Consider the following 25,815-nt stretch of genomic DNA (forward strand, 5'->3'; position numbering starts at 1 on the left):
TTTTAACCTATTTAAAACATGTCATCAAAATTCTAAAATTGATCTTAATCAGGAAAAATTACTAATAATGTTCCATAAATTATTTTTTTAATTTTTTCAAAAAGGTTCGAATTAGCTAGTTTTTCTCTTCATTTTTTTTCGGTTGAATTTTGAATTCTATAGACGATAAACTATGTTTCAAAATTTAATTTTCATTTTTTTTTCGTGTTTTCGTTCAATTAAGTGTTTTTTTCATCATTTATTCTCTACAAAAAACCTTCCCTAAAAGGAAAAAAAAAATGTACGACGGAATGACAGACAGAAATACCCACTTTTTTTATATATATATATATATATAGATTTATTTATTAAAGGTAAATTGAGCAAATTGGTTATTTCTGGCAATTTATTTAAGTGTGTATCAAACTGGTAGCCCTTCGCATTAATCAGTTAAACTATGTTTCAAAATTTAATTTCATTTTTTTTTTCGTGTTTTCTCCTCTTTGAAAGCCTTCAATTAAGCGTTTTTTTTTCATCATTTATTCTCTACAAAAACCTTCCGTAAAAGGAAAAAAATGTACGACGGAATGACAGACAGAAATACCCACTTTTTTATATACATATATAGATTTATTTATTAAAGGTATTTTGAGCAAATTGGCTATTTCTGGCAATTTATTTAAGTGTGTATCAAACTGGTAGCCCTTCGCATTAATCAGTTAAACTATTTTTCAAAATTCAATTTCATTTTTTTTTCGTGTTTTCTCCTCTTTTAAACCGTTCAATTAAGTGTTTTTTTCATCATTTATTCTCTACAAAAAAACCTTCCGTAAAAGGGAAAGAAATGTACGACGGAATGACAGACAGAAATACCCATTTTTTTTCATATATATACAGATTTATTTATTAATGGTAAATTGAGCAAATTGGCTATTTCTGGCAATTTATTTAAGTGTGTATCAAACTGGTAGCCCTTCGCATTAATCAGTACCCAAGAAGTAGCCCTTGGTTTCAAAAAGGTTGGTGACCCCTGATGTAGTGTACTCAAACGACCAGCAGAGGTCAGCCTGTATCCTGGCTTTAAAGGTGCACTAATGCCAAAGAGCTTCAATCATTTCCATTTGTCTTTGGACCATTCCTGTTTGTTTCAATAAAACTTAGAAACTAATCAAAGACTAATTAAACTAAATTATGAAATTAAGATGGAAATGTCTTGTTCACGAGTGGGGGAAGAGTGGATCGTGAGATCGACAGGCGGATCGGTGCGGCGTCTTCAGTAATGCGGACGTTGTATCGATCCGTTGTGGTGAAGAAGGAGCTGAGCCGGAAGGCAAAGCTCTCAATTTACCGGTCGATCTACGTTCCCATCCTCACCTATGGTCATGAACTTTGGGTCATGACCGAAAGGATAAGATCACGGGTACAAGCGGCCCAAATGAGTTTCCAGGTCTCTCCCTTAGAGATAGGGTGAGAAGCTCTGCCATCCGGGAGGAACTCAAAGTAAAGCCGCTGCTCCTCCACATGGAGAGGAGCCAGATGAGGTGGTTTGGGCATCTGGTCAGGATGCCACCCGAACGCCTCCCTAGGGAGGTGTTTAGGGCACGTCCAACCGGTAGGAGGCCACGGGGAAGACCCAGGACACGTTGGGAAGACTATGTCTCCTGGCTGGCCTGGGAACGCCTCGGGATCCCCCGGGAAGAGCTAGACGAAGTGGCTGGAGATAGGGAAGTCTGGGCTTCCCTGCTTAGGCTGCTGCCCCCGCGACCCGACCTCGGATAAGCGGAAGATGATGGATGGATGGAAGATAGAAATGTATTTTGGACCGCTCGCCTGTATCGGTTGGGGACGTCTCTACGCTGCTGATCCGCTTGAGATGGTTTCCTGTGGACGGGACTCTCGCTGCTGTCTTGGATCCGCTTGAACTGAACTCTCGCGGCTGTGTTGGAGCCACTATGGATTGAACTTTCACAGTATCATGTTAGACCCGCTCGACATCCATTGCTTTCGGTCCCCTAGAGAGGGGGGGGGTTGCCCACATCTGAGGTCCTCTCCAAGGTTTCTCATAGTCAGCATTGTCACTGGCGTCCCACTGGATGTGAATTCTCCCTGCCCACTGGGTGTGAGTTTTCCTTGCCCTTTTGTGGGTTCTTCCGAGGATGTTGTAGTCGTAATGATTTGTGCAGTCCTTTGAGACATTTGTGATTTGGGGCTATATAAATAAACATTGATTGATTGATTGATTGATAAACAGAACTCCTGCTGATGCGTCTCCACCAATAATCTCGATGTGTTGCATGTCAATCATGGACTGTATCCTCAAAGCTGTCATGTGTTTCCACAGGTCGTCACATCACCGCTGCTGAGGCGCTCAAATTGGGAATCCTGGACCAGGTTATTGATCATAATACCGTGGACGCGGCTGTCAAGTTTGCGCTCGGTGTTGCAGGTGAGACGAAAGCGAACCGCTGACATGTTATGTCACCCGGGGGTCGATAAACGTTCCCGGTGGCTGCTTTTAAAAAAAAAAACTAAATCAATGGGGGATAAAGCTTATCTCGCATATTTGAGAGACGGTGACATCCGGAATGGTTGATGCATAAGTAGTGGAAAAAGAAGGGGAATGTGTAACTATGGCTATGAATGTTTGATAGCTGTGTGAGATGTGCTCTGGTGTATTCTCTGCCTTTGCTGTATTATTCAAAAGGGATAAACATTTTTAGAGTATTCATCATGAAAGTGATGACTCCAAGTCCGAGTCCATGGTTCTCGGCCGGAAAAGGGTGGAATGCCGGGGAGGAGACCCTGCCCCAAGTGGAGGAGTTCAAGTACCTAGGAGTCTTGTTCACGACTGAGCATTAAAAGATTACAGTTGGTACAAAATGCGGCTGCTAGACTTTTGACAAGAACAAGAAAGTTTGATCATATTACGCCTGTACTGTATATACCTTTATATACATATATACATACATATATACCTGTACTGTATATACCTTTATATACATATATACATACATATATACCTATACTGTATATACCTTTATATACATATATACATACATATATACCTATACTGTATATACCTTTATATACATATATACATACATATATACCTATACTGTATATACCTTTATATACATATATACATACATATATACCTATACTGTATATACCTTTATATATACATACATATATACCTATACTGTATATACCTTTATATATACATACATATATACCTATACTGTATATACCTTTATATACACATATACATACATATATACCTATACTGTATATACCTTTATATACATATATACATACATATATACCTGTACTGTATATACCTTTATATACATATATACATACATATATACCTATGCTGGCTCACCTGCACTGGCTTCCTGTGCACTTAAGATGTGACTTTAAGGTTTTACTACTTACGTATAAAATACTACACGGTCTAGCTCCATCCTATCTTGCCGATTGTATTGTACCATATGTCCTGGCAAGAAATCTGCCTTCAAAAGACTCCGGCTTATTAGTGATTCCTAGAGCCCAAAAAAAGTCTGCGGGCTATAGAGCGTTTTCCGTTCGGGCTCCAGTACTCTGGAATGCCCTCCCGGTAACAGTTCGAGATGCTACCTCAGTAGAAGCATTTAAGTCTCACCTTAAAACTCATCTGTATAGTCTAGCCTTTAAATAGACCTCCTTTTTAGACCAGTTGATCTGCCGCTTCTTTTCTTTCTCCTATGTCCCCCCCTCCCTTGTGGAGGGGGTCCGGTCCGATGACCATGGATGAAGTACTGGCTGTCCAGAGTCGAGACCCAGGATGGACAGCTCGCCTGTATCGGTTGGGGACATCTCTACGCTGCTGATCCGCCTCCGCTTGAGATGGTTTCCTGTGGACGGGACTCTCGCTGCTGTCTTGGATCCGCTTTGAACTGAACTCTCGCGGCTGTGTTGGAGCCACTATGGATTGAACTTTCACAGTATCATGTTAGACCCGCTCCACATCCATTGCTTTCGGTCTCCTAGAGAGGGGGGGGGGGGGTTGCCCACATCTGAGGTCCTCTCCAAGGTTTCTCATAGTCAGCATTGTCACTGGCGTCCCACTGGATGTGAATTCTCCCTGCCCACTGGCTGTGAGTTTTCCTTGCCCTTTTGTGGGTTCTTCCGAGGATGTTGTAGTCGTAATGGTTTGTGCAGTCCTTTGAGACATTTGTGATTTGGGGCTATATAAATAAACATTGATTGATTGATTGAAAAGTGGATCGTGAGATCGACAGGCGGATCGGTGCGGCGTTTTCAGTAATGCGGACGTTGTACCGATCCGTTGTGGTGAAGAAGGAGCTGAGCCGGAAGGCAAAGCTCTCAATTTACCGGTCGATCTACATTCCCATCCTCTCCTATGGTCATGAGCTTTGGGTCATGACCGGAAGGATAAGATCACGGGTACAAGCGGCCCAAATGAGTTTCCTCCGCCCTTAGAGATAGGGTGAGAAGCTTTGCCATCCGGGAGGAACTCAAAGTAAAGCCGCTGCTCCTCCACATGGAGAGGAGCCAGATGAGGTGGTTCGGGCATCTGGTCAGGATGCCACCTGAACGCCTCCCTAGGGAGGTGTTTAGGGCACGTCCAACCGGTGGAAGACCCAGGACACGTTGGGAAGACTATGTCTCCCGGCTGGCCTGGGAACGCCTCGGGATCCCCCGGGAAGAGCTAGACGAAGTGGCTGGGGAAAGGGAAGTCTGGGTTTCCCTGCTTAGGCTGTTGCCCCCGCGACCCGACCTCGGATAAGCGGAAGAAGATGGATGGATGGATCATGAAAGTTGTTTAATTAGTTAGAGCAGTGTTTTTTAGATACAGTCCGGTGTGCCGTGGGAGATTATCTAATTTCACCTACCGTATTTTTCGGACATAAGTCACCGTTTTTTTCATAGTTTGGCCGGGGGTGCGACTTATACTAAGGAGCGACTTATGTGTGAAATTATTAAAGAGGAACATTATCACCAAACCTATGTAAGTGTCAATATATACCTTGATGTTGCAGAAAAAAGACCATGTATTTTTTTTACCAATTTCCAAACTCTAAATGGGTGAATTTTGGCGAATTAAACGCCTTTCTGTTTTTCGGTCTTTTAGTGACGTCACCGAGGTAACACAGCCGCCATTTTCATTTTCACATTACAAACACCGGGTCTCAGCTCTGTTATTTTCCGTTTTTTGACAATTTTTTGGAACCTTGGAGACATCATGCCTCGTCGGTGTGTTGTCGGAGGGTGTAACAACACTAACAGGGAGGGATTCAAGTTGCACCACTGGCCCGAAGATGCCAAAGTGTCTGCCGCCAGACCCCCATTGAATGTACCAGAGTGTCTTCACATTTGACCGGCGATGCTAAGACAGACATGGCACAGAGATGTATGGATAACCTGCAGATGCATTTACAACGATTAAGTCAACGAAATCACAAAGGTGAGTTTTGTTGATGTTGTTGACTTATGTGCTAATCAGACATATTTGGTCGCAGCATGACTGCCAGCTAATCGATGCTAACATGCTACGCTAATCGATGCTAACATGCTATTTACACTAGCTGTATGTACATTTGAAACTAGATACCCACATTTACTGCGAAACAAACACTTACCAATCGACGGATTTAAGTTGCTCCAGTGTCACAAGATGCGAAAGTCCTGATCGTTTGGTCCGCACATTTTACCGGCGATGCTAATAAGGCAGCCATGCTATGTGCCACTTCATTAGGTACACCCACGCTATGGCCGAATAGCGTCAATAGCTATTCGCTCAATAGCTTCAATTTCGTTTTCGCTATCTGCCTCCATACTCCGACCATCTGTTTCAATACATGCGTAATCTGTTGAATCGCTTAAGTCGCTGAAATCCGAGTCTGAATCCGAGCTAATGTCGCTATATCTTGCTGTGGTAACCGCCATGTTGTTTGTATTGGCAGCACTGTGTGACGTCACAGGGAAATGGATAGTGGTTTCGAAGATAGCGAAAATAAGGCACTTTAAAGCTTTATTGAAGGATATTCCGGGACCGGTAAAATTTTGAAAAAAACTTCAAAAAATACAACAAACCACTGGGAACAGATTTTTATTGTTTTTAACCCTTTTGAAATTGTGATAATGTTCCCCGTGAACACATTACCGGAAAATATCAAATAATATTATTTGGCTCATTCACGTAAGAGACTAGACCAGGGGTGTCAAACTCAAATACAGAGCGGGCCAAAATTTAAAACGGAACAAAGCCGCGGGCCGGGGTTGAACAAATTAACCCTTTAATAGGGACCCAATCAAGTTTTGCATTGAATATTAACCAAGTAAGGCTTATATAACTTTATAGTTATATAGGTTTCAAATAATAATCATTAAAAAATATCAATGGCATATCAAATAAAATAAAAACACAAATTTAATGCCTTTTTTCGGTGGCGGGTTTGGTGGTAGCGGGGTTGTATATTGTAGCGTCCCGGAAGAGTTAGTGATGCAAGGGGTTCTGGATATTTGTCCGGTTGTGTTTATGTTGTGTTACGGTGCGGATGTTCTCCCAAAATGTGTTTGTCATTCTTGTTTGCTGTGGGTTCCCAGTGTGGCGCATATTTGTAACAGTGTTAACCTTGTTTATACGGCCACCCTCAGTGTGACCTGTATGGCTGTTGACCAAGTAAGGCTTATTTAACTTTATAGTGACATGCAAAATCCAGTTTCAAATAATAATAATTAAAAAATATCAATGGCATATCAAATAAAATAAAAACACAAATTTACTGCCTTTTTATGGCGGCGGGTTTGGTGGTAGCGGGGGTGTATATTGTAGCGTCCCGGAAGAGTTAGTGATGCAAGGGGTTCTGGATATTCGTCCGGTTGTGTTACGGTGCGGCTGTTCTCCCAAAATGTGTTTGTCATTCTTATTTGCTGTGGGTTCACAGTGTGGTGCATATTTGTAACAGTGTTAACCTTTTTTTTTAAATACAATTGTAATTTAATTAATTGCTAATTTAATACAAACAGTCATGCTAATAATAATTTGACAATATAAGTATTTAAATAAATGAATGCCTTCTCTCACACAAACAGTTTGTAAAAAAAATTTAATAAATCATAACAAATACTGGTATCCTGTACTCTGGGCAGTTTAGTCAACAATGCATCTACTGTTAGAGAAAATGGTCCCTGTAAAGCTCAAAGTAAAGTGGATGCTCCTCCACATGGAGAGGAGCTGTCACGCCAAATTCTTACCCCTACAAAAACCTTCCCCCCGGAAGCCCCTCCAATGCCTGAAGGACCCCAATGAGAGCTGAACAATACCAAGTTATATGACTCTTAAGGGTTACAGCTGCAAAATTAGCGAAGCAAAAATAGATTGAAAGGTTAGCATGCTGGAATACTAATATTTTTATCCTCACCGTTATTTTTCACCAATGACAATCAAGCCAATTATAATGCTTTTAAAACAGGCAGCTGTGTGGGCTGCTTTAAGGTCCTTCCGCCCTCATTGGGGTCCTTCAAGAATTAACGCCGGGGGGAAGGTTTTTTTAGGGGGAAGAAATTTGGTGTGACAGAGCCAGATGAGGTGGTTCGGGCATCTGGTCAGGATGCCACCCGAACGGCTCCCTAGGGAGGTGTTTCGGGCACGTCCGACCGGTAGGAGGCCACGGGGAAGACTCGGGACATGTTGGGAGGACTGTGTCGAACGCTTCGGGATTCACCGGGAAGAGCTGGACTAAGTGGCTAGGGAAAGGAAAGTCTGGGATTCCCTGCTTAGGCTGCTGCCCCCGCGACCCGACCTCTGATAAGCGGAAGAGGATGGATGGATTTAACTATAGCTTCCTGTGCAGAGACAGATCCCTGTCTTTGACTACTTTGCTCTCGTTCTTATCAATCAATCAATCAATCAATCAATCAATCAATCAATGTTTATTTATATAGCCCCAAATCACAAATGTCTCAAAGGACTGCACAAATCATTACGACTACAACATCCTCGGAAGAACCCACAAAAGGGCAAGGAAAACTCACACCCAGTGGGCAGGGAGAATTCACATCCAGTGGGACGCCAGTGACAATGCTGACTATGAGAAACCTTGGAGAGGACCTCAAATGTGGGCAACCCCCCCCCCCCCCCTCTAGGGGACCGAAAGCAATGGATGTCGAGCGGGTCTAACATGATACTGTGAAAGTTCAATCCATAGTGGCTCCAACACAGCCGCGAGAGTTCAGTTCAAGCGGATCCAAGACAGCAGCGAGAGTCCCGTCCACAGGAAACCATCTCAAGCGGAGGCGGATCAGCAGCGTAGAGATGTCCCCAACCGATACAGGCGAGCGGTCCATCCTGGGTTCTTAGAATCTACCGGAATGCCAATTTTGTGTCAAAGTATAACCGTTTCTGGTTTTTTTAGATGATGTATCCCAGCGTTTCTCAAAGTGTGGGGCGGGCCCCACCTGTGGGGGATAGAGACATGACAGGTGGGGCGCGAGGAACGGGAGGGAATTTCACTTTAAAAAAAAAGGTTTATTATTATATTCTTGCGGCGGCGATGACCAAGAAGAACGCGGAGTTGGAATATAATTACAACACTTTATGTACATATTTATATACATATTTATATCATATTTACATATTTATATCATATGTAACGGGGCTTCACGGTGGCAGAGGGGTTAGTGCGTCTGCCTCACAATACGAAGTTCCTGCAGTCCTGGGTTCAAATCCAGGCTCGGAATCTTTCTGTGTGGAGTTTGCATGTTCTCCCCGTGACTGCGTGGGTTCCCTCCGGGTACTCCGGCTTCCTCCCACTTCCAAAGACATGCACCTGGGGATAGGCCCCTCCCACTTCCAAAGACATGCACCTGGGGATAGGCCCCTCCCACTTCCAAAGACATGCACCTGGGGATAGGTTGATTGGCAACACTAAATGGTCCCTAGTGTGTGAATGTGAGTGTGAATGTTGTCTGTCTATCTGTGTTGACCCTGCGATGAGGTGGCGACTTGTCCGGGGTGTACCCCGCCTTCCGCCCGATTGTAGCTGAGATAGGCGCCAGCGCCCCCCCGCGACCCCAAATAGGGAATAAGCGGTAGAAAATGGATGGGTGGATATAATATGTAACTACAAGCTCCATTCACAGACAGAGTCCCACTACTTTTATGAGCGGTCAAGCGAGTCAAAAGCCGAAATTTGTTTGAATTTTTTATTTGTGGCGGCCGTAATTCTTTCGTGGCGAGCCGCCACAAATAAATGAATGTGAGGGGAAACCCTAACTTGAATGTTACTTGATGTTCAATGAATTTGAAAATGTTAAGCTTGGCATTAGCGTTCTGTTGTGGCGACGGGGGGGCAGGTGGGGCTTGAAAACTCCCCCTTGTCCAAAGTGGGGGGATGACAAAAAAAGTTTGAGAACCACTGATGTATCCCAAGCAGAGGTGGGTAGTAACGCGCTACATTTACTCCGTTACATTTACTTGAGTAACTTTTGGGATAAATTGTACTTTTACGAGTAGTTTTTATGCAACATACTTTTACTTTTACTTGAGTATATTTATAGAGAAGAAACGCTACTTTTACTCTGCTCCATTTATCTACATTCAGCTTTCTACTTTTTTTTTATCGATCTATTAATGTTTGTTTTGGTTATTGACAGAGCTTCAAAGTAGAATCTACACATGCCTGCGTTTCACCAATCACATGCAGTCACTGGTGACGTTGGACCAATCAAACAGAGCCAGGCGGTCACATGACCCGACTTAAACAAGTTGAAAAACTTATTGGGGTGTTACCATTTAGTGGTCAATTGTACGGAATATGTACTGTACTGTGCAATCTACTAATAAATGTATCAATCAATCAATCAAAAGTGTAAAGGAAAAAATACACTTTTTATTTCAACCGTACTTCCCGTCAAAAGCCTAAAGACTGATCGCACAGTTCCTGTCTTCACAATAAAAGCGCCGCTCCATCGCGCCTGCGTTAACAAAATAAAAGTCTCCGAAAACCAGTGCAAAACAAGCTAGCAAGCTACGGAGTTTGCCGCCAATGTATTTCTTGTAAAGTGTATAAAAACGAATATGGAAGCTGGACAAATAAGATGCCAAAAACCAACGACTTTCATGTGGTATTAGACGGAAAAGAGGAACTTTTTTTCTCCTCCATTTGAAAACGTGGACGTCTGAGTCCAATCAATGCAAGTCATCAGAATCAGGTAATACACCAACTTATATTCTTGTCTTCATGAAAGATAAGAATCTATATGTTAAACATGCATGTATATTCATTAAAACACCTTCAACATGTCAACAAAAACGGCAAAATAAATAAATATAAATGATATACTGTATATATAAATGTATGTATATATATCCATCCATCCATTTTTTACCGCTTATTCCCTTTCGGGGTCGCGGGGGGCGCTGGCGCCTATCTCAGCTACAATCGGGCGGAAGGCGGGGTACACTCTGGACAAGTCGCCACCTCATCGCAGGGCCAACACAGATAGACAGACAACATTCACACTCACATTCACACACTAGGGCCAATTTAGTGTTGCCAATCAACCTATCCCCAGGTGCATGTCTTTGGAAGTGGGAGGAAGCCGGAGTACCCGGAGGGAACCCACGCAGTCACGGGGAGAACATGCAAACTCCACACAGAAAGATCCCGAGCCTGGATTTGAACCCAGGACTGCAGGACCTTCGTATTGTGAGGCAGACGCACTAACCCCTCTGCCACCGTGTATATATATATATATATATATATATATATATATATATATATATATATATATATATGTATGATATGTGTGTGTATAAATGATATGTAACAACACTAACAGGGAGGGATTCAAGTTGCACCACTGGCAAGAAATCTGCCGCCAGACCCCCATTGAATGTGCCAGAGTGTCTCCACATTTGACCGGCGATGCTAAGACAGACATGGCACAGAGATGCATGGATAACCTCCTTTTTTTTTCTTTTTTTTCTTCTTTGTCATGAAAAAGGGAGGTTTTTGTGGTTGGTGCACTAATTGTAAGTGTATATTGTGTTTTTTATGTTGATTTAATTATTATTATTTTTTTTTATATATAAAAAATTCTTCTGCGGCCCAGTGGTTGATCACCTCGACTTGGTCATTTACTAAGTAATTGATAAACGTTGAAAAAGTTATTGGGGTGTTACCATTTAGTGGTCAGTTGTAGGGAATATGTACTGTACTGTGTAATCTACTAATACAAGTTTTAATCAATCAATCAAATCAATGAATGCCTACTGAGGCTATGGTGCTGTTAAGTTATTGTGGCTCAATGTGCCATTTTTTTTTATTTTATTTTAATGTACTATTATTTAATATATATTATTGTTTTAGTTGCTTAAGCGATATTCCTGGCTCTGAATTTGCTCATTGCTATTTTTATGTTTTTGTGCATTACTTGTTGCCGTAATGAGGTTACTCATCAGTTACTGAGTAGTTTTTTCACAACATACTTTTTACTTTTACTCAAGTAAATATTTGGGTGACTACTCCTTACTTTCGCTTGAGTAATAAATCTCGAAAGTAACAGTACTCTTACTCGAGTACAATTTCTGGCTACTCTACCCACCTCTGGTCCCAATATGACTTTGAGTTTGTTGGATGAAAATGAGCTTCAGAGTGAGTCAAGCAAGCCAAACGAGATGCGAGTCAACCAAACTGAAACCTTTGGATGGATGCCCCCCGTCTTGAGTTAATTGGGCGGGTGTGCTAAACGCTTGACAAGGGACGCCCCGTCGGTTGCTGAATAAAAAGCGGCCGCCAGTGAGCCTACCAAGTGTGTTGAAGCGGGTGCACGTGTTCCTCCCCTTGGCCCCATTGATGGGATTAAATGTTTTCGCACAGCGTTTTGCAACATCTGCCCGTTACATCTGTCAGGACAAGCAGGCGTCCCCCTTCGCTGCAGCACAAATCCACGGAAACAGCAAAGCCATTTACAGATTAATGCAAAGTGTCTTGGGGTCGCAACGCATCCTCACACCAGCACCGTGGACATGATGCATGTGTTCGGGCGGCAAATAACCCGAGTCCTGAAAATACGGTTCCAAACTTCATTTCATTGTTTATTGGAGCAAATTTGAGCCGGTGGATTGGATAGCGGTCCTTTTAATCTACGCCACGCTGACCCATTTTCTGGATCTCGGTGTAATTCGGTGGCGCTGTGAAGGATTCTGTCTTGTGTAATCATGTCAGGGGAGACAGGAATGGGAATTAAGTAGAGAATTTTTTTACCCCGGGGGGGGCATTTTTATTTCTGACCAATTGGAAATGACGGCAGACGGCGGATACTGTGGTCTACATGGAGTCTTTGCCAGCACCTTCTCCAGTTAGGGGACCTTGGAAAAGATAGTACAGTAGAAATCGGGGCGTAATTCTTAGAGTAAATCCCCGTTTTCGGGATAGTTAAAGGGGAACATTATCACCAGACCTATGTAAGTGTCAATATATATATATGGATTTGATCCGGTGGCCATGTACTGCTCGCCTGTGTATCGGCTGGGGACATCTCTGCGCTGCTGATCCGCCTCCGCTTGGGATGGTTTCCTGCTGGCTCCGCTGTGAACGGGACTCTCGCTGCTGTGTTGGATCCGCTTTGGACTGGACTCTCGCGACTGTGTTGGATCCATTATGGATTGAACTTTCACAGTATCATGTTAGACCCGCTCGACATCCATTGCTTTCCTCCTCTCCAAGGTTCTCATAGTCATCATTGTCACCGACGTCCCACTGGGTGTGAGTTTTCCTTGCCCTTATGTGGGCCTACCGAAGATGTCGTAGTGGTTTGTGCAGCCCTTTGAGACACTAGTGATTTAGGGCTATATAAGTAAACATTGATTGATTGATATACTAGGGATGCACCCAAATGAAAATGTGTGGCCGAAGCTGAATAAAATTTAAATGCTTGGCCGAATAATGAATGCAGTTTTTCACAATTTTTTAAATATTGCATAAATAGCCTAGACCAGTTGATCTGCCGTTTCTTTTCTTTTTCTTCTATGTCCCACTCTCCTTTGTGGAGGGAGTCCGGTCCGATCCGGTGGCCATGTACTGCTCGCCTGTGTATCGGCTGGGGACATCTCTGCGCTGCTGATCCGCCTCCGCTTGGGATGGTTTCCTGCTGGCTCCGCTGTGAACGGGACTCTCGCTGCTGTGTTGGATCCGCTTTGGACTGGACTCTCGCGACTGTGTTGGATCCATTATGGATTGATCTTTCACAGTATCATGTTCTCATAGTCATCAGTATCACAGTATCATGTTCTCATAGTCATCATTGTCACCGACGTCCCACTGGGTGTGAGTTTTCCTTGCCAGAGGATGTCGTAGTGGTTTGTGCAGCCCTTTGAGACACTACTGATTTAGGGCTATATAAGTAAACATTGATTGATTGATGATTGATAGAATAAATATTTAGACATGTTTTTCAAATAAAGTCATTTTTTATTGAATATCGGCATTTTTTTAATATTCCAGTAGTCTTTGCTTTTCAAAAAAAGCACAAAGTTTTTCATTTCTATTAGGCCTTCAAACAAAACATGCATTCCAAAAAAATATAAAATGCATTAAAGTGGATAAACCCACAACAAATGAATAATTGTCCTTTTGGCAAAAGTCTGCTTAGCCACAGTAGATATGCTAATAATGTAAACAGAAGGCTTAAGTAAATCTCAATTAAGTGTGTGCTTGTAACCTCATACACTTATACAGGTAGCCTACACAACAGGCTAATAATGTAAACAGAGGCCCCACTAAATCTCAATAAGTGTGTGCTTGTAACCTCATACACTTATACAGGTACACAACATATCACTGCACGTCGGTTGATTGCGTCACCGCGTCAAAAACTTGCGTCACACGCCACTATTCGGCCTTGCTTTTAACTCATTCCACCGAAGGCCGAATGTGGCTTTTTTTGCCATATTCGGCCGAATATATTCGGTTACCGATTAATCGGTGCATCCCTAATATATACCTTGATGGTGCAGAAAAAAGACCATGTATTTTTTTTAACCGATTTCCGAACTCTAAACGGGTGAATTTTGGCGAATTAAACGCCTTTCTGTTTATCGGTCTTGTAGCGATGACGTCAGAACGTGACGTCACCGAGGTAACACACCCGTTATTTTCATTTTCACATTACAAACACCGGGTCTCAGCTCTGTTATTTTCCGTTTTTTCGACTATTTTTTGGAACCTTGGAGACATCATGCCTTGTCGGAGGGTGTAACAACACTAACAGGGAGGGATTCAAGTTGCACCACTGGCAAGAAATCTGCCGCCAGACCCCTATTGTGTCTTCACATTTGACCGGCGATGCTAAGACAGACATGGCACAGAGATGTATGGATAACCTGCAGATGCATTTGCAACCATTAAGTCAACGAAATCACAAAGGTGAGTTTTGTTGATGTTGTTTACTTATGTGCTAATCAGACATATTTGGTCGCAGCATGACTGCCAGCTAATCGATGCTAACATGCTACGCTAATCGATGCTAACATGCTATTTACGCTAGCTGTATGTACGTTTGAAACTAGATACCCACATTTAATGCGAAACAAACACTTACCAATCGACGGATTTAAGTTGCTCCAGTGTCACAAGATGCGAAAGTCCTGATCGTTTGGTCCGCACATTTTACCGGCGATGCTAATAAGGCAGCCATGCTATGGGCCACTTCATTAGGTACACCCACGCTATGGCCGAATAGCGTCAATAGCTATTCGCTCAATAGCTTCAATTTCGTTTTCAAGTTGCCCACATCTGAGGTCCTCTCCAAGGTTTCTCATAGTCAGCATTGTCACTGGCGTCCCACTGGATGTGAATTCTCCCTGCCCACTGGGTGTGAGTTTTCCTTGCCCTTTTGTGGGTTCTTCCGAGGATGTCGTAGTCGTAATGATTTGTGCAGTCCTTTGAGACATTTGTGATTTGGGGCTATATAAATAAACATTGATTGATTGATTGATTGATTGATTGATTGATGAATTGATTAACGTGGACCCAACCTTAAACAAGTTGAAAAACGTATTCGTATGTAATGTTCTATAGCTCGGTCGGTAAAGTGGCCGTGCCAGCAACTTGAGGGTTCCAGGTTCGATTCCAGCTTCCGCCATCCGAGTCAATGCCGTTGTGTCCTTGGGCAAGACACTTTACCCACCTGCTCCCAGTGCCACCCACACTGGTTTAAATGTAACTTAGATATTGGGTTTCACTATGTAAAAGCGCTTTGAGTCACTAGAGAAAAGCGCTATATAAATATAATTAGCTTCACTTCACTATATTTTCAATGGAACATACAAAACGTTGGTGTTGTTTACTTGAGTGATATTTGCCATCATAGTGCAGCCTACACTTATCTCTTATGTTTGACTGCCATCTACTGGTCACACTTATCATTACACCATGTACCAAATTAAATGGCTTCGAGGTCGGTGAGCAAAAGCAGAATTATTCCGTACATTAGGCGCACCGGGTTTATAAGGCGGTATAGCTCGGTTGGTAGAGTGGCCGTGCCAGCAACCTTAGGGTTGCAGGTTCAATTCCCGCTTCTGCCATTCTAGTCACTGCTGTTGTGTCCTTGGGCAAGACACTTTACCCACCTGCTCCCAGTGCCACCCACACTGGTTTAAATGTAATTTAGATATTGGGTTTCACTATGTAAAGTGCTTTGAGTGACTAGAGAAAAAGCGCTATATAAAATATAATTCACTTCACTTCAGTGTCGAGTTTTGAGAAGAAAAAAAGATTTCATGTGTGCCTCGTAGTACGGAAAATACGGTACAACAAATAACAGGGGAACTTAATAAAAAAATGTAATGGTGTTAAAGTAATTTTATACTAGAAAATAAAATGCACACACAGCATTATTGACAACTAGAATGAGTGAGGAAAAACACAATTTTAAACCTCACTGGAGAATAACTTAAAAATTAAAATCCTCTAAAAATAATATAAAATATATATTTAAAATATATCTAGAAAAATTATATGAATAACAAAGAAATACAAACATAAAATAGTATCAAAAATAGTAACAAATAAAAAAATAACAATTGAAATTAAAGCTGCGAGCAGCGATGGGCGGGACCGACTTTTGCTGGTGTTTCCTGCCTTTACCCATTCAACATATCTTTACCTGCACATTACCTACCTTCCCTGCATCCCGGGGTCACACTGGTGCTTCTTTTTTTCCACCCATACACGCTGGCGCTTCCTGCCATCACCCAGACAACATATCTTTACCTGCACATTACCTACCTTCTCTGTATCCTGGAGTCAAACTGGTGCCTCCTTCTTTCACCCAGTCAACATATCTTCACCCGCACAGTATCTACCTTCTCTGCATTGTGTGGTCACGCTGCTGCTTCCTGCTTTTAAGCGGCCATCTTGAGACGGCAGCAGCGCAGCAGCATCAGCGCAGCGGTTCTTTGAAGGCTCCTGAAATCAAAACCGGAGCAGTTAGAAAAACTCTTTAAATCAGAAGGGTTCAATCTCTTTCCTGTGCGAGTTTGAAGCCCACACAACAAACGCGCTCAGAGGAGATAATGTTTGAAAAAAGGTGACAGGTTTTTACAAAACTTTTGTTTTGAAGGGGTAATTGCCAACTTCCTGTTGATTTTTGCTGAAAGATGTAAATTAAGGAAATATAGGTCTAAGTGAGGTCTTGGATCCGCTTTGAACTGAACTCCCGCGGCTGTGTTGGAGCCACTATGGATTGAACTTTCACAGTATCATGTTAGACCCGCTCGACATCCATTGCTTTTGGTCCCCTAGAGGGGACATGCTATTTACGCTAGCTGTATGTACGTTTGAAACTAGATACCCACATTTAATGCGAAACAAACACTTACCAATCGACTGATTTAAGTTGCTCCAGTGTCACAAGATGCGAAAGTCCTGATCGTTTGGTCCGCACATTTTACCGGCGATGCTGATAAGGCAGCCATGCTATGGGCCACTTCATTAGGTACACCCACGCTATGGCCGAATAGCGTCAATAGCTATTCGCTCAATGGCTTCAGTTTCTTCTTCAAGTTGCCCACATTTGAGGTCCTTTCCAAGGTTCTCATAGTCATCATTGTCACCGACGTCCCACTGGGTGTGAGTTTTCCTTGCCCTTATGTGGGCCTACCGAGGATGTCGTAGTGGTTTGTGCAGCCCTTTGAGACAGTAGTGATTTAGGGCTATATAAGTAAACATTGATTGATTGATTGACACGACGGATTGACAGACAGAAATACCCATTTTATATATATATATATATATATATATATAGATTTATTCATTAAAGCTAAATTGAGCAAATTTGCTTTTTTCTGGCAAGTTATTTAAGTGTGTATCAAACTGGTAGCCCTTCGCATTAATCAGTACCCAAGAAGTAGCTCTTGGTTTCAAAAAGGTTGGTGACCCCTGACTTAGAATATAATGGCAGCAACGCATTGCAAAAACATTGTCACAGGGGCATTTTTACCACTGTGTTACATGGCCTTTCCTTTAAACAACACTCAGTCAACGTTTGGGAACTGAGGAGACCAATTTTTGAACCTTTACAGGTGGAATTCTTTCAATTTCTAGTAGCCGCACTCTTTTACTATGAAGGCACGCTGTTGTAACACGTGGCTTGGCGTCGTCTTGCTGAAATAAGCAGGGGCGTCTATGATAATGTTGCTTGAATGGCAACAAATGTTGCTCCAAAACCTGTATGTACCTTTCAGCATTAATGGTGCCTTCACAGATGTGTAAGTTACCTATGCCTTGGGCACTAATACACCACCATACCATCACAGATGCTGACTTTTGAACTTTGCGCCTATAACAATCCGGGTGGTTTTGTTTACAAGACGTCCAAAGTTTCCAAAAACAATTTGAAATGTGGACTCGTCAGAGCCAGAACACTTTCCCACTTTGCATCAGTCCATCTTAGATGAGCTCGGACCCAGCAAGGCCAACGGCGTTTCTGGGTGTTGTTGATAAATGGCTTTTTTTTTTTTTTTTTTTAAACGCACTTCCTTCATTGTTTCTCTTTCAGAGCACACGCTGGACGCTCGCCGAATTAGCACCCGTCCATGCCCTTGCCCTCCCCTTTTGGATGCTCTGTTTGAGGAAGCTATGCTCAGGGTGCGCCAGAGCACCCGTGGAGCCATAGCGCCAGTGGCTTGTGTCCAGGCCCTGCAGGCAGCCGCCACCTTGCCCTACACTCGGGGGATGGAGAGGGAAAAAGAGCTGATGGCCACATTATTCACCTCTGGCCAGGCTCAGGCTCTGCAGTACAGTTTCTTTGCTCAGAGAGCTGTCGCCAAGTGGAGCATGTCCAGTGGAGCTCGCTGGGACAACAGCAAGCCAAGGCCCATTCACAAAACAGCTGTTATCGGTAAGACTGTTAGTCACTAATTCTGCCTTTGATTGATTGATTGAAACTTTTATTAGTAGATTGCACAGTTCAGTACATATTCCGTACAATTGACCACTAAATGGTAACACCCGATTAAGTTTTACCACTTGTTTAAGTCGGGGTCCACGTTAATAAATGTCAATATATTTATTTAACAGTCAAGGTAATTCTAATTAATGTAGCAGTACCTTTTTATATTCATTTTATATAGAAGAGAACACTAAAAAAGATACATGTATACACACACATATATGTATATATGTATAGTATACATACCTGTGTAGCAGATTCTATGAGGTAGAGTATTATACTATTTTTATTCTACACTTCTGTCAATGTACTGTTAAATACGATTTGTCTCAACCACGTGCCAAAAAGTAAAATAAAGAGGCTCCGTTATTCTAACACATACTTGCCAACCCTCCAGAATTTTCCGGGAGACTCCCGAATTTCAGTGCCTCTCCCGAAAATCTCCCGGGACAACCATTCTCCCGATTTCCAGACGGAACTAAGTATTTTTACCTCATTGTGGTAAAAATAAAAATTTAAAACGTAATTTTAATAATAAAAACTTTATCTCAATTTTAATAAAAAATAACATTTAATTTTTGTATTTTTACCACAAATGTGACATTTAATTGCAAATTGCCTGCAAATTTTTGTATTTTAACCACAATGTGGTAAAACTACACAAATTTGCAGGCAATTTAAAAAAATTTAACTAATAAAAATGTTTATTTAAATTTTAATAGAAATAAAAATTAATTTTTTGTATTTTTACCACAAATGTAACATTTAATTGCAAAGTGCCTGCAAATTTTAATACAAATATTTATTGAAATTTAATTTTAAAAGATTTTTATTTAAATTTTAAAATTCAAATTTAATTTTCGTATTTTTACCACATTTTTACCACAAAGGTGACGTTTAAATGCAAATTGCCGGCAGAATTTAATTTGAATAAAAATGTGGATTTAAATTTTAATAGAAATAAAAATTAAATTTTTGTATTTTTACCACAAATGTAACATTTAATTGCAAGGTGCCTGCAAATTTTAATACAAATATTTATTAAAATTTAATTTTAAAAGATTTTTATTTAAATTTTAAAATTTAAATTTAATTTTCGTATTTTTACCACATTTTTACCACAAAGGTGACGTTTAAATGCAAATTGCCGGCAGAATTTAATTTGAATAAAAATGTGTATTTAAATTTTAATAGAAATAAAAATTAAATTTTTGTATTTTTACCACAAATGTAACATTTAATTGCAAGGTGCCTGCAAATTTTAATACAAATATTTATTAAAATTTAATTTTAAAAGATTTTTATTTAAATTTTAAAATTTAAATTTAATTTTCGTATTTTTACCACATTTTTACCACAAATGTGACGTTTAAATGCAAATTGCCGGCGGAATTTAATTTTAATAAAATGTGTATTTAAATTTTAATAGAAATAAAAATTAAATTTTTGTATTTTTACCACAAATGTAACATTTAATTGCAAGGTGCCTGCAAATTTTAATACAAATATTTATTAAAATTTAATTTTAAAAGATTTTTATTTAAATTTTAAAATTCAAATGTAATTTTCGTATTTTTACCACATTTTTACCACAAAGGTGACGTTTAAATGCAAATTGCCGGCAGAATTTAATTTGAATAAAAATGTGTATTTAAATTTTAATAGAAATAAAAATTAAATTTTTGTATTTTTACCACAAAAGTAACATTTAATTGCAAGGTGCCTGCAAATTTTAATACAAATATTTATTAAAATTTAATTTTAAAAGATTTTTATTTAAATTTTAAAATTTAAATTTAATTTTCGTATTTTTACCACATTTTTACCACAAATGTGACGTTTAAATGCAAATTGCCGGCGGAATTTAATTTTAATAAAAATGTGTATTTAAATTTTAATAAATATTAACATTACATTTTTGTATTTTTACCACATTTTTACCACAAATGTGACAATTAGTTTTTGTTCTAACATCTGTATTTAATGACTTTTTTACAGTTTCCCACGGTACTATTTTGAAGTGGAAAACTTGCCTGTGCATAGAAAGTGCCATGTAAACAAAGTTTGACTGACTAATTAGGGATAAACACCATCAACAGTAGTTAGTAGGTAATAGTAGTAGTAGTAGTAGTAGTAGTAGTAGTAGTAGTAGTAGTAGTAGTAGTTTAAGTCCTCCCAGTAGTAGAAGAGAATGGACTGTGTCCTCTCTGCAGTTGAACATTATGGACATCAAAGCACTGCATCTTGTGCATTAAAATTCCAGGCATGGAAAAACACATTTTTCAAGGTAGTCTAGTGTTGATACTAGAGCTGGGCAATATGGCCTTTTATTAATATTTCAATATTTTTAGTCCATGTCACGATACACAATATATATCTCCATATTTTGCCTTAGCCTTGAATGAACACTCGACACATATAATCACAGCAGTATGATGATTCTATGTGTCTACATTAAAACATTCTTCCTCATAAGTTCTAAGTCAATTTAGCAAAAGTGTATTTATTAAACAATTATTAAGCAGTGGCACAAACATTCATGTCATTTACAAACAGAAAGTGCAAGATTGTCAGAGACATTTTAAAACAAGCAATTAGTGCACTTTTGTGCATGATGTCACTAAGATGACATATCAAAACACTAAATTAAACTGCACTTTTTGTACGGAACGCCACTACAATAGTTTAAAACACATAATGTGCACTTTTGTGCATGATGTCACTAAGATGACATATCAAAACAACACTAAATGAAAGTGCACTTTTTGTACAGAACGCCACTACAATAGTTTAAAACAAATAAAGTGCACTTTTCTGCATGATGTCACACAAGATATTTCAATAAGTGTCAAATAAAAATGAGCTGCATAATAGGAAATCAAATAGTGTATGTCCTTCGCTATGTGGTAGGTTCCTGCGGACGTTATCTCCTTCTATTGTTTATTTTCGGGCTCCAGTACTCTGGAATGCCCTCCCGGTAACAGTTCGAAATGCCACCTCAGTAGAAGCATTTAAGTCTCACCTTAAAACTCATTTGTATACTCTAGCCTTTAAATAGACTCCCTTTTTAGACCAGTTGATCTGCCGTTTCTTTTCTTTTTCTTCTATGTCCCACTCTCCCTTGTGGAGGGGGTCCGGTCCGATCCGGTGGCCATGTACTGCTTGCCTGTGTATCGGCTGGGGACATCTCTGCGATGCTGATCCGCCTCCGCTTGGGATGGTTTCCTGCTGGCTCCGCTGGGAACGGGACTCTCGCTGCTGTGTTGGATCCGCTTTGGATTGGATTGGACTGGACTCTCGCGACTGTGTTGGATCCATTGTGGATTGAACTTTCACAGTATCATGTTGGACCCGCTCGACATCCATTGCTTTCCTCCTCTCTAAGGTTCTCATAGTCATCATTGTCACCGACGTCCCACTGGGTGTGAGTTTTCCTTGCCCTTATGTGGGCCTACCGAGGATGTCGTGGTGGTTTGTGCAGCCCTTTGAGACACTAGTGATTTAGGGCTATATAAGTAAACATTGATTGATTGATTGATTGATTTTTTTACTCATACATATAGTTCTTTTGGCATTTTGTTGGCGTGGCGCCGATCGGAGATGTTGACATGAGGAGTTCCAAGCACTCCTTATTCCCTAGCGGGTGACTTTTCAAAGGATACCACATTAGCAGCGGTGCTACTTTTTGTAGCAACGCTTTTGCCGCATACTTGATATTACTGTTGTCTGTTCAACATCTTCCCGCTTGAAGCCAAACCACAGCCAGACGATAGACCCCGTGCTGTTTTTCTTGGGAATACATTCTTCCTTCATTTTTTTTACCAGATTCGTATCTTCTCTCTCTCATATTACCACTCGCACCGCACCGTTGGCATCACATCTATCGTTACCATGTGGCTACCTCGGGAGCGTGTGACGTTGCACACGTAATGTATGTAAGAAGGTACGCTTGTTTTAAGTCTCTGTGAGAAGGAAAGAGTGGGAAACGCATGCAGTGTAATGCCCGCAGCTAAAAGCAACTGCGTGAGAACGTATACTTGAATATCACGATATAGTCATTTTCTATGTCGCACAGAGACAAACCTGCGATATATCGAGTATATCGATATATCGCCCAGCCCTACTTGATACATTTTTAAAAGCTGGTCCTCAGCAATACAGACAAAATGGAGGAGTTGTGATTTTTCTCGATCAAAAGTCACTAAAAATGTCCTTTTTTAATGTTTGGTCTTGAAGGTCTCGGCACAATGGGGAGAGGCATCGTGGTCTCCCTTGTTCAGGCGGGCTTGTCTGTGGTTGCCGTGGAGGCCCAGGAGAAGCAACTGGTGGACTCCAAGCAGGCTATATCAGGTATGCTGCGGCGGGGGGCCAAGAGACGAGGGGGGGCTCCCCCACTCGACACGGTCACTTACAGCCAAAACCTGCAGGCCGTGGCGGATGTTGACCTGGTCATCGAGGCTGTGTTTGAAGACACGGTCCTGAAGAAGAAAGTCTTCCAGCAGCTCTCTGCTCTGTGTAAACCGAACACAATCCTGTGCACCAACACGTCCGGCATAGACGTAGACCTCATCGCCTCTCAGAGCCCCCGCCCGGAGCTTGTGGTCGGGATGCATTTCTTTGCCCCGGCACATGTCATGAAGCTGCTGGAGGTGGTGTGCGGATCACGCTCCTCTCCCCAAGCTGTGGCCACCGCCATGAGTCTGGGGAAGAAAATGGGCAAAGTCGGCGTGGCCGTGGGTAACTGCCCCGGTTTTGTCGGGAACCGCATGCTGAAGCCATACTCGGAGCAAGGCCTTTTTCTGTTGGAGGAAGGAGCCACGCCTGAGTTGGTAGATGCAGCGCTGGAGGAGTTCGGTTTCACCATGGGGCTCTTCAGAATGTCTGACCTCTCCGGGCTTGATGTCGGCTGGAGGATTAGAAAGGAAGAGGGTCTGGTGCAGCCTGGTGCAACAACCGGGCCGGGAGCCAGAGTCCGACATGGTCGCAGGTACAGTCCTCTTGGAGATCTGCTCTGCGGGCACGGACGATTCGGCCAGAAGACGGGCCGCGGATGGTATAAGTACGACAACCGGCATGAAGCAAGGTTCGACCCATGGGTGCAACACTTCCTGGAGGGGTATCGATCCCAACATGGCCTGGCAGCGCGCCGCATAGACCGCCAGGAGGTGCTGGAACGCTGCCTGTACAGCCTCATCAACGAGGGCTTCCGTATCCTGGAGGAAGGGATAGCCGCCGGACCCGAAGACATCGATGTCATCTATGTGTTCGGCTATGGCTGGCCTAAGCACCGCGGTGGACCCATGTTCTACGCCAGCACGGTAGGCTTGACCAAAGTTGTGGAGAGGCTGGAGCACTTCTACCAGGCTCACCCCGATGTGCCTTACCTGCAGCCATGCGGGCTGCTTCGTAGGCTGGAGGCCAGCGGCAGTCCTCCCGTGCACAAGTGGAGGGGGATCATCAAAAAGACTCACAGCCATCTTTAAATCTGCGGGATTTCGTAATTTCCGCCAAAAAATCAATTTTCAATCACCTAATAAGACTGATTTTCTGTATATCAGACATACAATTTTAATAACATGATCTGTATTGTCTACAAATAGCTTTATTTTCTCATGTAGTGGTGGGAGCTGTTTAGTTACTCAACCGCAGAGAATACCAGGCTTCTGTTAATGGTGAGGGTGATAGGGCCTTTTATTGATATCTCGATATTTTTAGGCCATGTCACGATACACGATAAATATCTCCATATTTTGCCTTAGCCTTGAATGAACACTTGACACATATAATCACAGCAGCATGATGATTCTATGTGTCTACATTAAAACATTCTTCTTCATACTGCTTTAAAGGCCTACTGAAAAAAGATGTTCTTATTTAAACGGGGATAGCAGGTCCATTCTATGTGTCATACTTAAACATTTCGCGATATTGCCATATTTTTGCTGAAAGTATTTAGTAGAGAACATTGACGATAAAGTTTGCAACTTTTGGTCGCTAATAAAAAAGCCTTGCCTGTACCGGAAGTAGCAGACGATGTGCGCGTTTATAATCATAGCCATAGCATTGTTTATAATCACAGCCATCAGCAGCAAGAGCGATTCGGACCGAGAAAGCGACGATTTCCCCATTTTTTTGCGCGAGGATGAAAAATTCGTGGATGAGGAAAGTTAGAGTGAAGCACTAGGAAAAGAAGAAAAAAAAGGCGACGGCAGTGGGAGCGATTCAGATGTTATTAGACACATTTAATAGGATAATTCTGGAAATTCCCTTATCTGCCTATTGTGTTGCTAGTGTTTTAGTGAAAGTCGGAGGGGTGTGGCCACGTGTGTGTTGACCGCCAGAGTCTCTGAGGGAAGTCACACAGCTGCAGCAGGACGGGAGCTCCGCTGATGTCTCCGGTAAGAGCCGACTTATTACCACAATTTAGTGGTGTTCAGTTACTCAACCGCAGAGAATACCAGGCTTCTGTTAATGGTGAGGTAGGGCTGGGTGATAGGGCCTTTTATTGATATCTCGATATTTTTAGGCCATGTCACGATACAGGATATATATCTCCATATTTTGCCTTAGCCTTGAATGAACACTTGACACATATAATCACAGCAGCATGATGATTCTATGTGTCTACATTAAAACATTCTTCTTCATACTGCATTAAAGACCTACTGAAATGAGATGTTCTTATTTAAACGGGGATAGCAGGTCCATTCTATGTGTCATACTTAAACATTTCGCGATATTGCCATATTTTTGCTGAAAGGATTTAGTAGAGAACATCGACGATAAAGTTTGCAACTTTTGGTCGCTAATAAAAAAGCCTTGCCTGTACCGGAAGTAGCAGACGATGTGCGCGTTTATAATCATAGCCATAGCATTGTTTATAATCACAGCCATCAGCAGCAAGAGCGATTCAGACCGAGAAAGCGACGATTTCCCCATTTTTTTGCGCGAGGATGAAAAATTCGTGGATGAGGAAAGTTAGAGTGAAGCATTTGGAAAAAAAAAAAAAAAAGGCGACGGCAGTGGGAGCGATTCAGATGTTATTAGACACATTTACTAGGATAATTCTGGAAAATCCCTTATCTGCATATTGTGTTGCTAGTGTTTTAGTGAAAGTCGGAGGGGTGTGGCCACGGGTGTGTTGACCGCCAGAGTCTCTGAGGGAAGTCACACAGCTGCAGCAGGACGGAAGCTCCGCTGATGTCTCCGGTAAGAGCCGACGTATTACCACAATTTAGTGGTGTTCAGTTACTCAACCGCAGAGAATACCAGGCTTCTGTTAATGGTGAGGTAGGGCTGGGTGATATGGCCTTTTATTGATATCTCGATATTTTTAGGCCATGTCACGATACAGGATATATATCTCCATATTTT

General features: G+C 41.7%; 1 protein-coding gene across 1 annotated transcript in view; it reads left to right on the forward strand.

Moving 5' to 3' along the window:
* ehhadh (enoyl-CoA, hydratase/3-hydroxyacyl CoA dehydrogenase) overlaps nt 1-24,277 on the forward strand; it is a 36,690-nt gene extending 12,413 nt beyond the window's left edge. The window contains exons 5-7 of the mRNA XM_061880092.1: nt 2,321-2,425; nt 18,049-18,390; nt 22,678-24,277. Of these exons, the coding sequence (XP_061736076.1) occupies nt 2,321-2,425; nt 18,049-18,390; nt 22,678-23,924 (1,694 nt within the window). The 3' untranslated portion in view covers nt 23,925-24,277. The remainder of the gene's footprint in view (nt 1-2,320; nt 2,426-18,048; nt 18,391-22,677) is intronic.
* The last annotated feature ends 1,538 nt before the right edge of the window (nt 24,278-25,815 follow it).

Source organism: Nerophis ophidion, linkage group LG19 (assembly GCF_033978795.1).
Source record: "Nerophis ophidion isolate RoL-2023_Sa linkage group LG19, RoL_Noph_v1.0, whole genome shotgun sequence".
NCBI classification, from domain to species: Eukaryota; Metazoa; Chordata; class Actinopteri; order Syngnathiformes; family Syngnathidae; genus Nerophis; species Nerophis ophidion.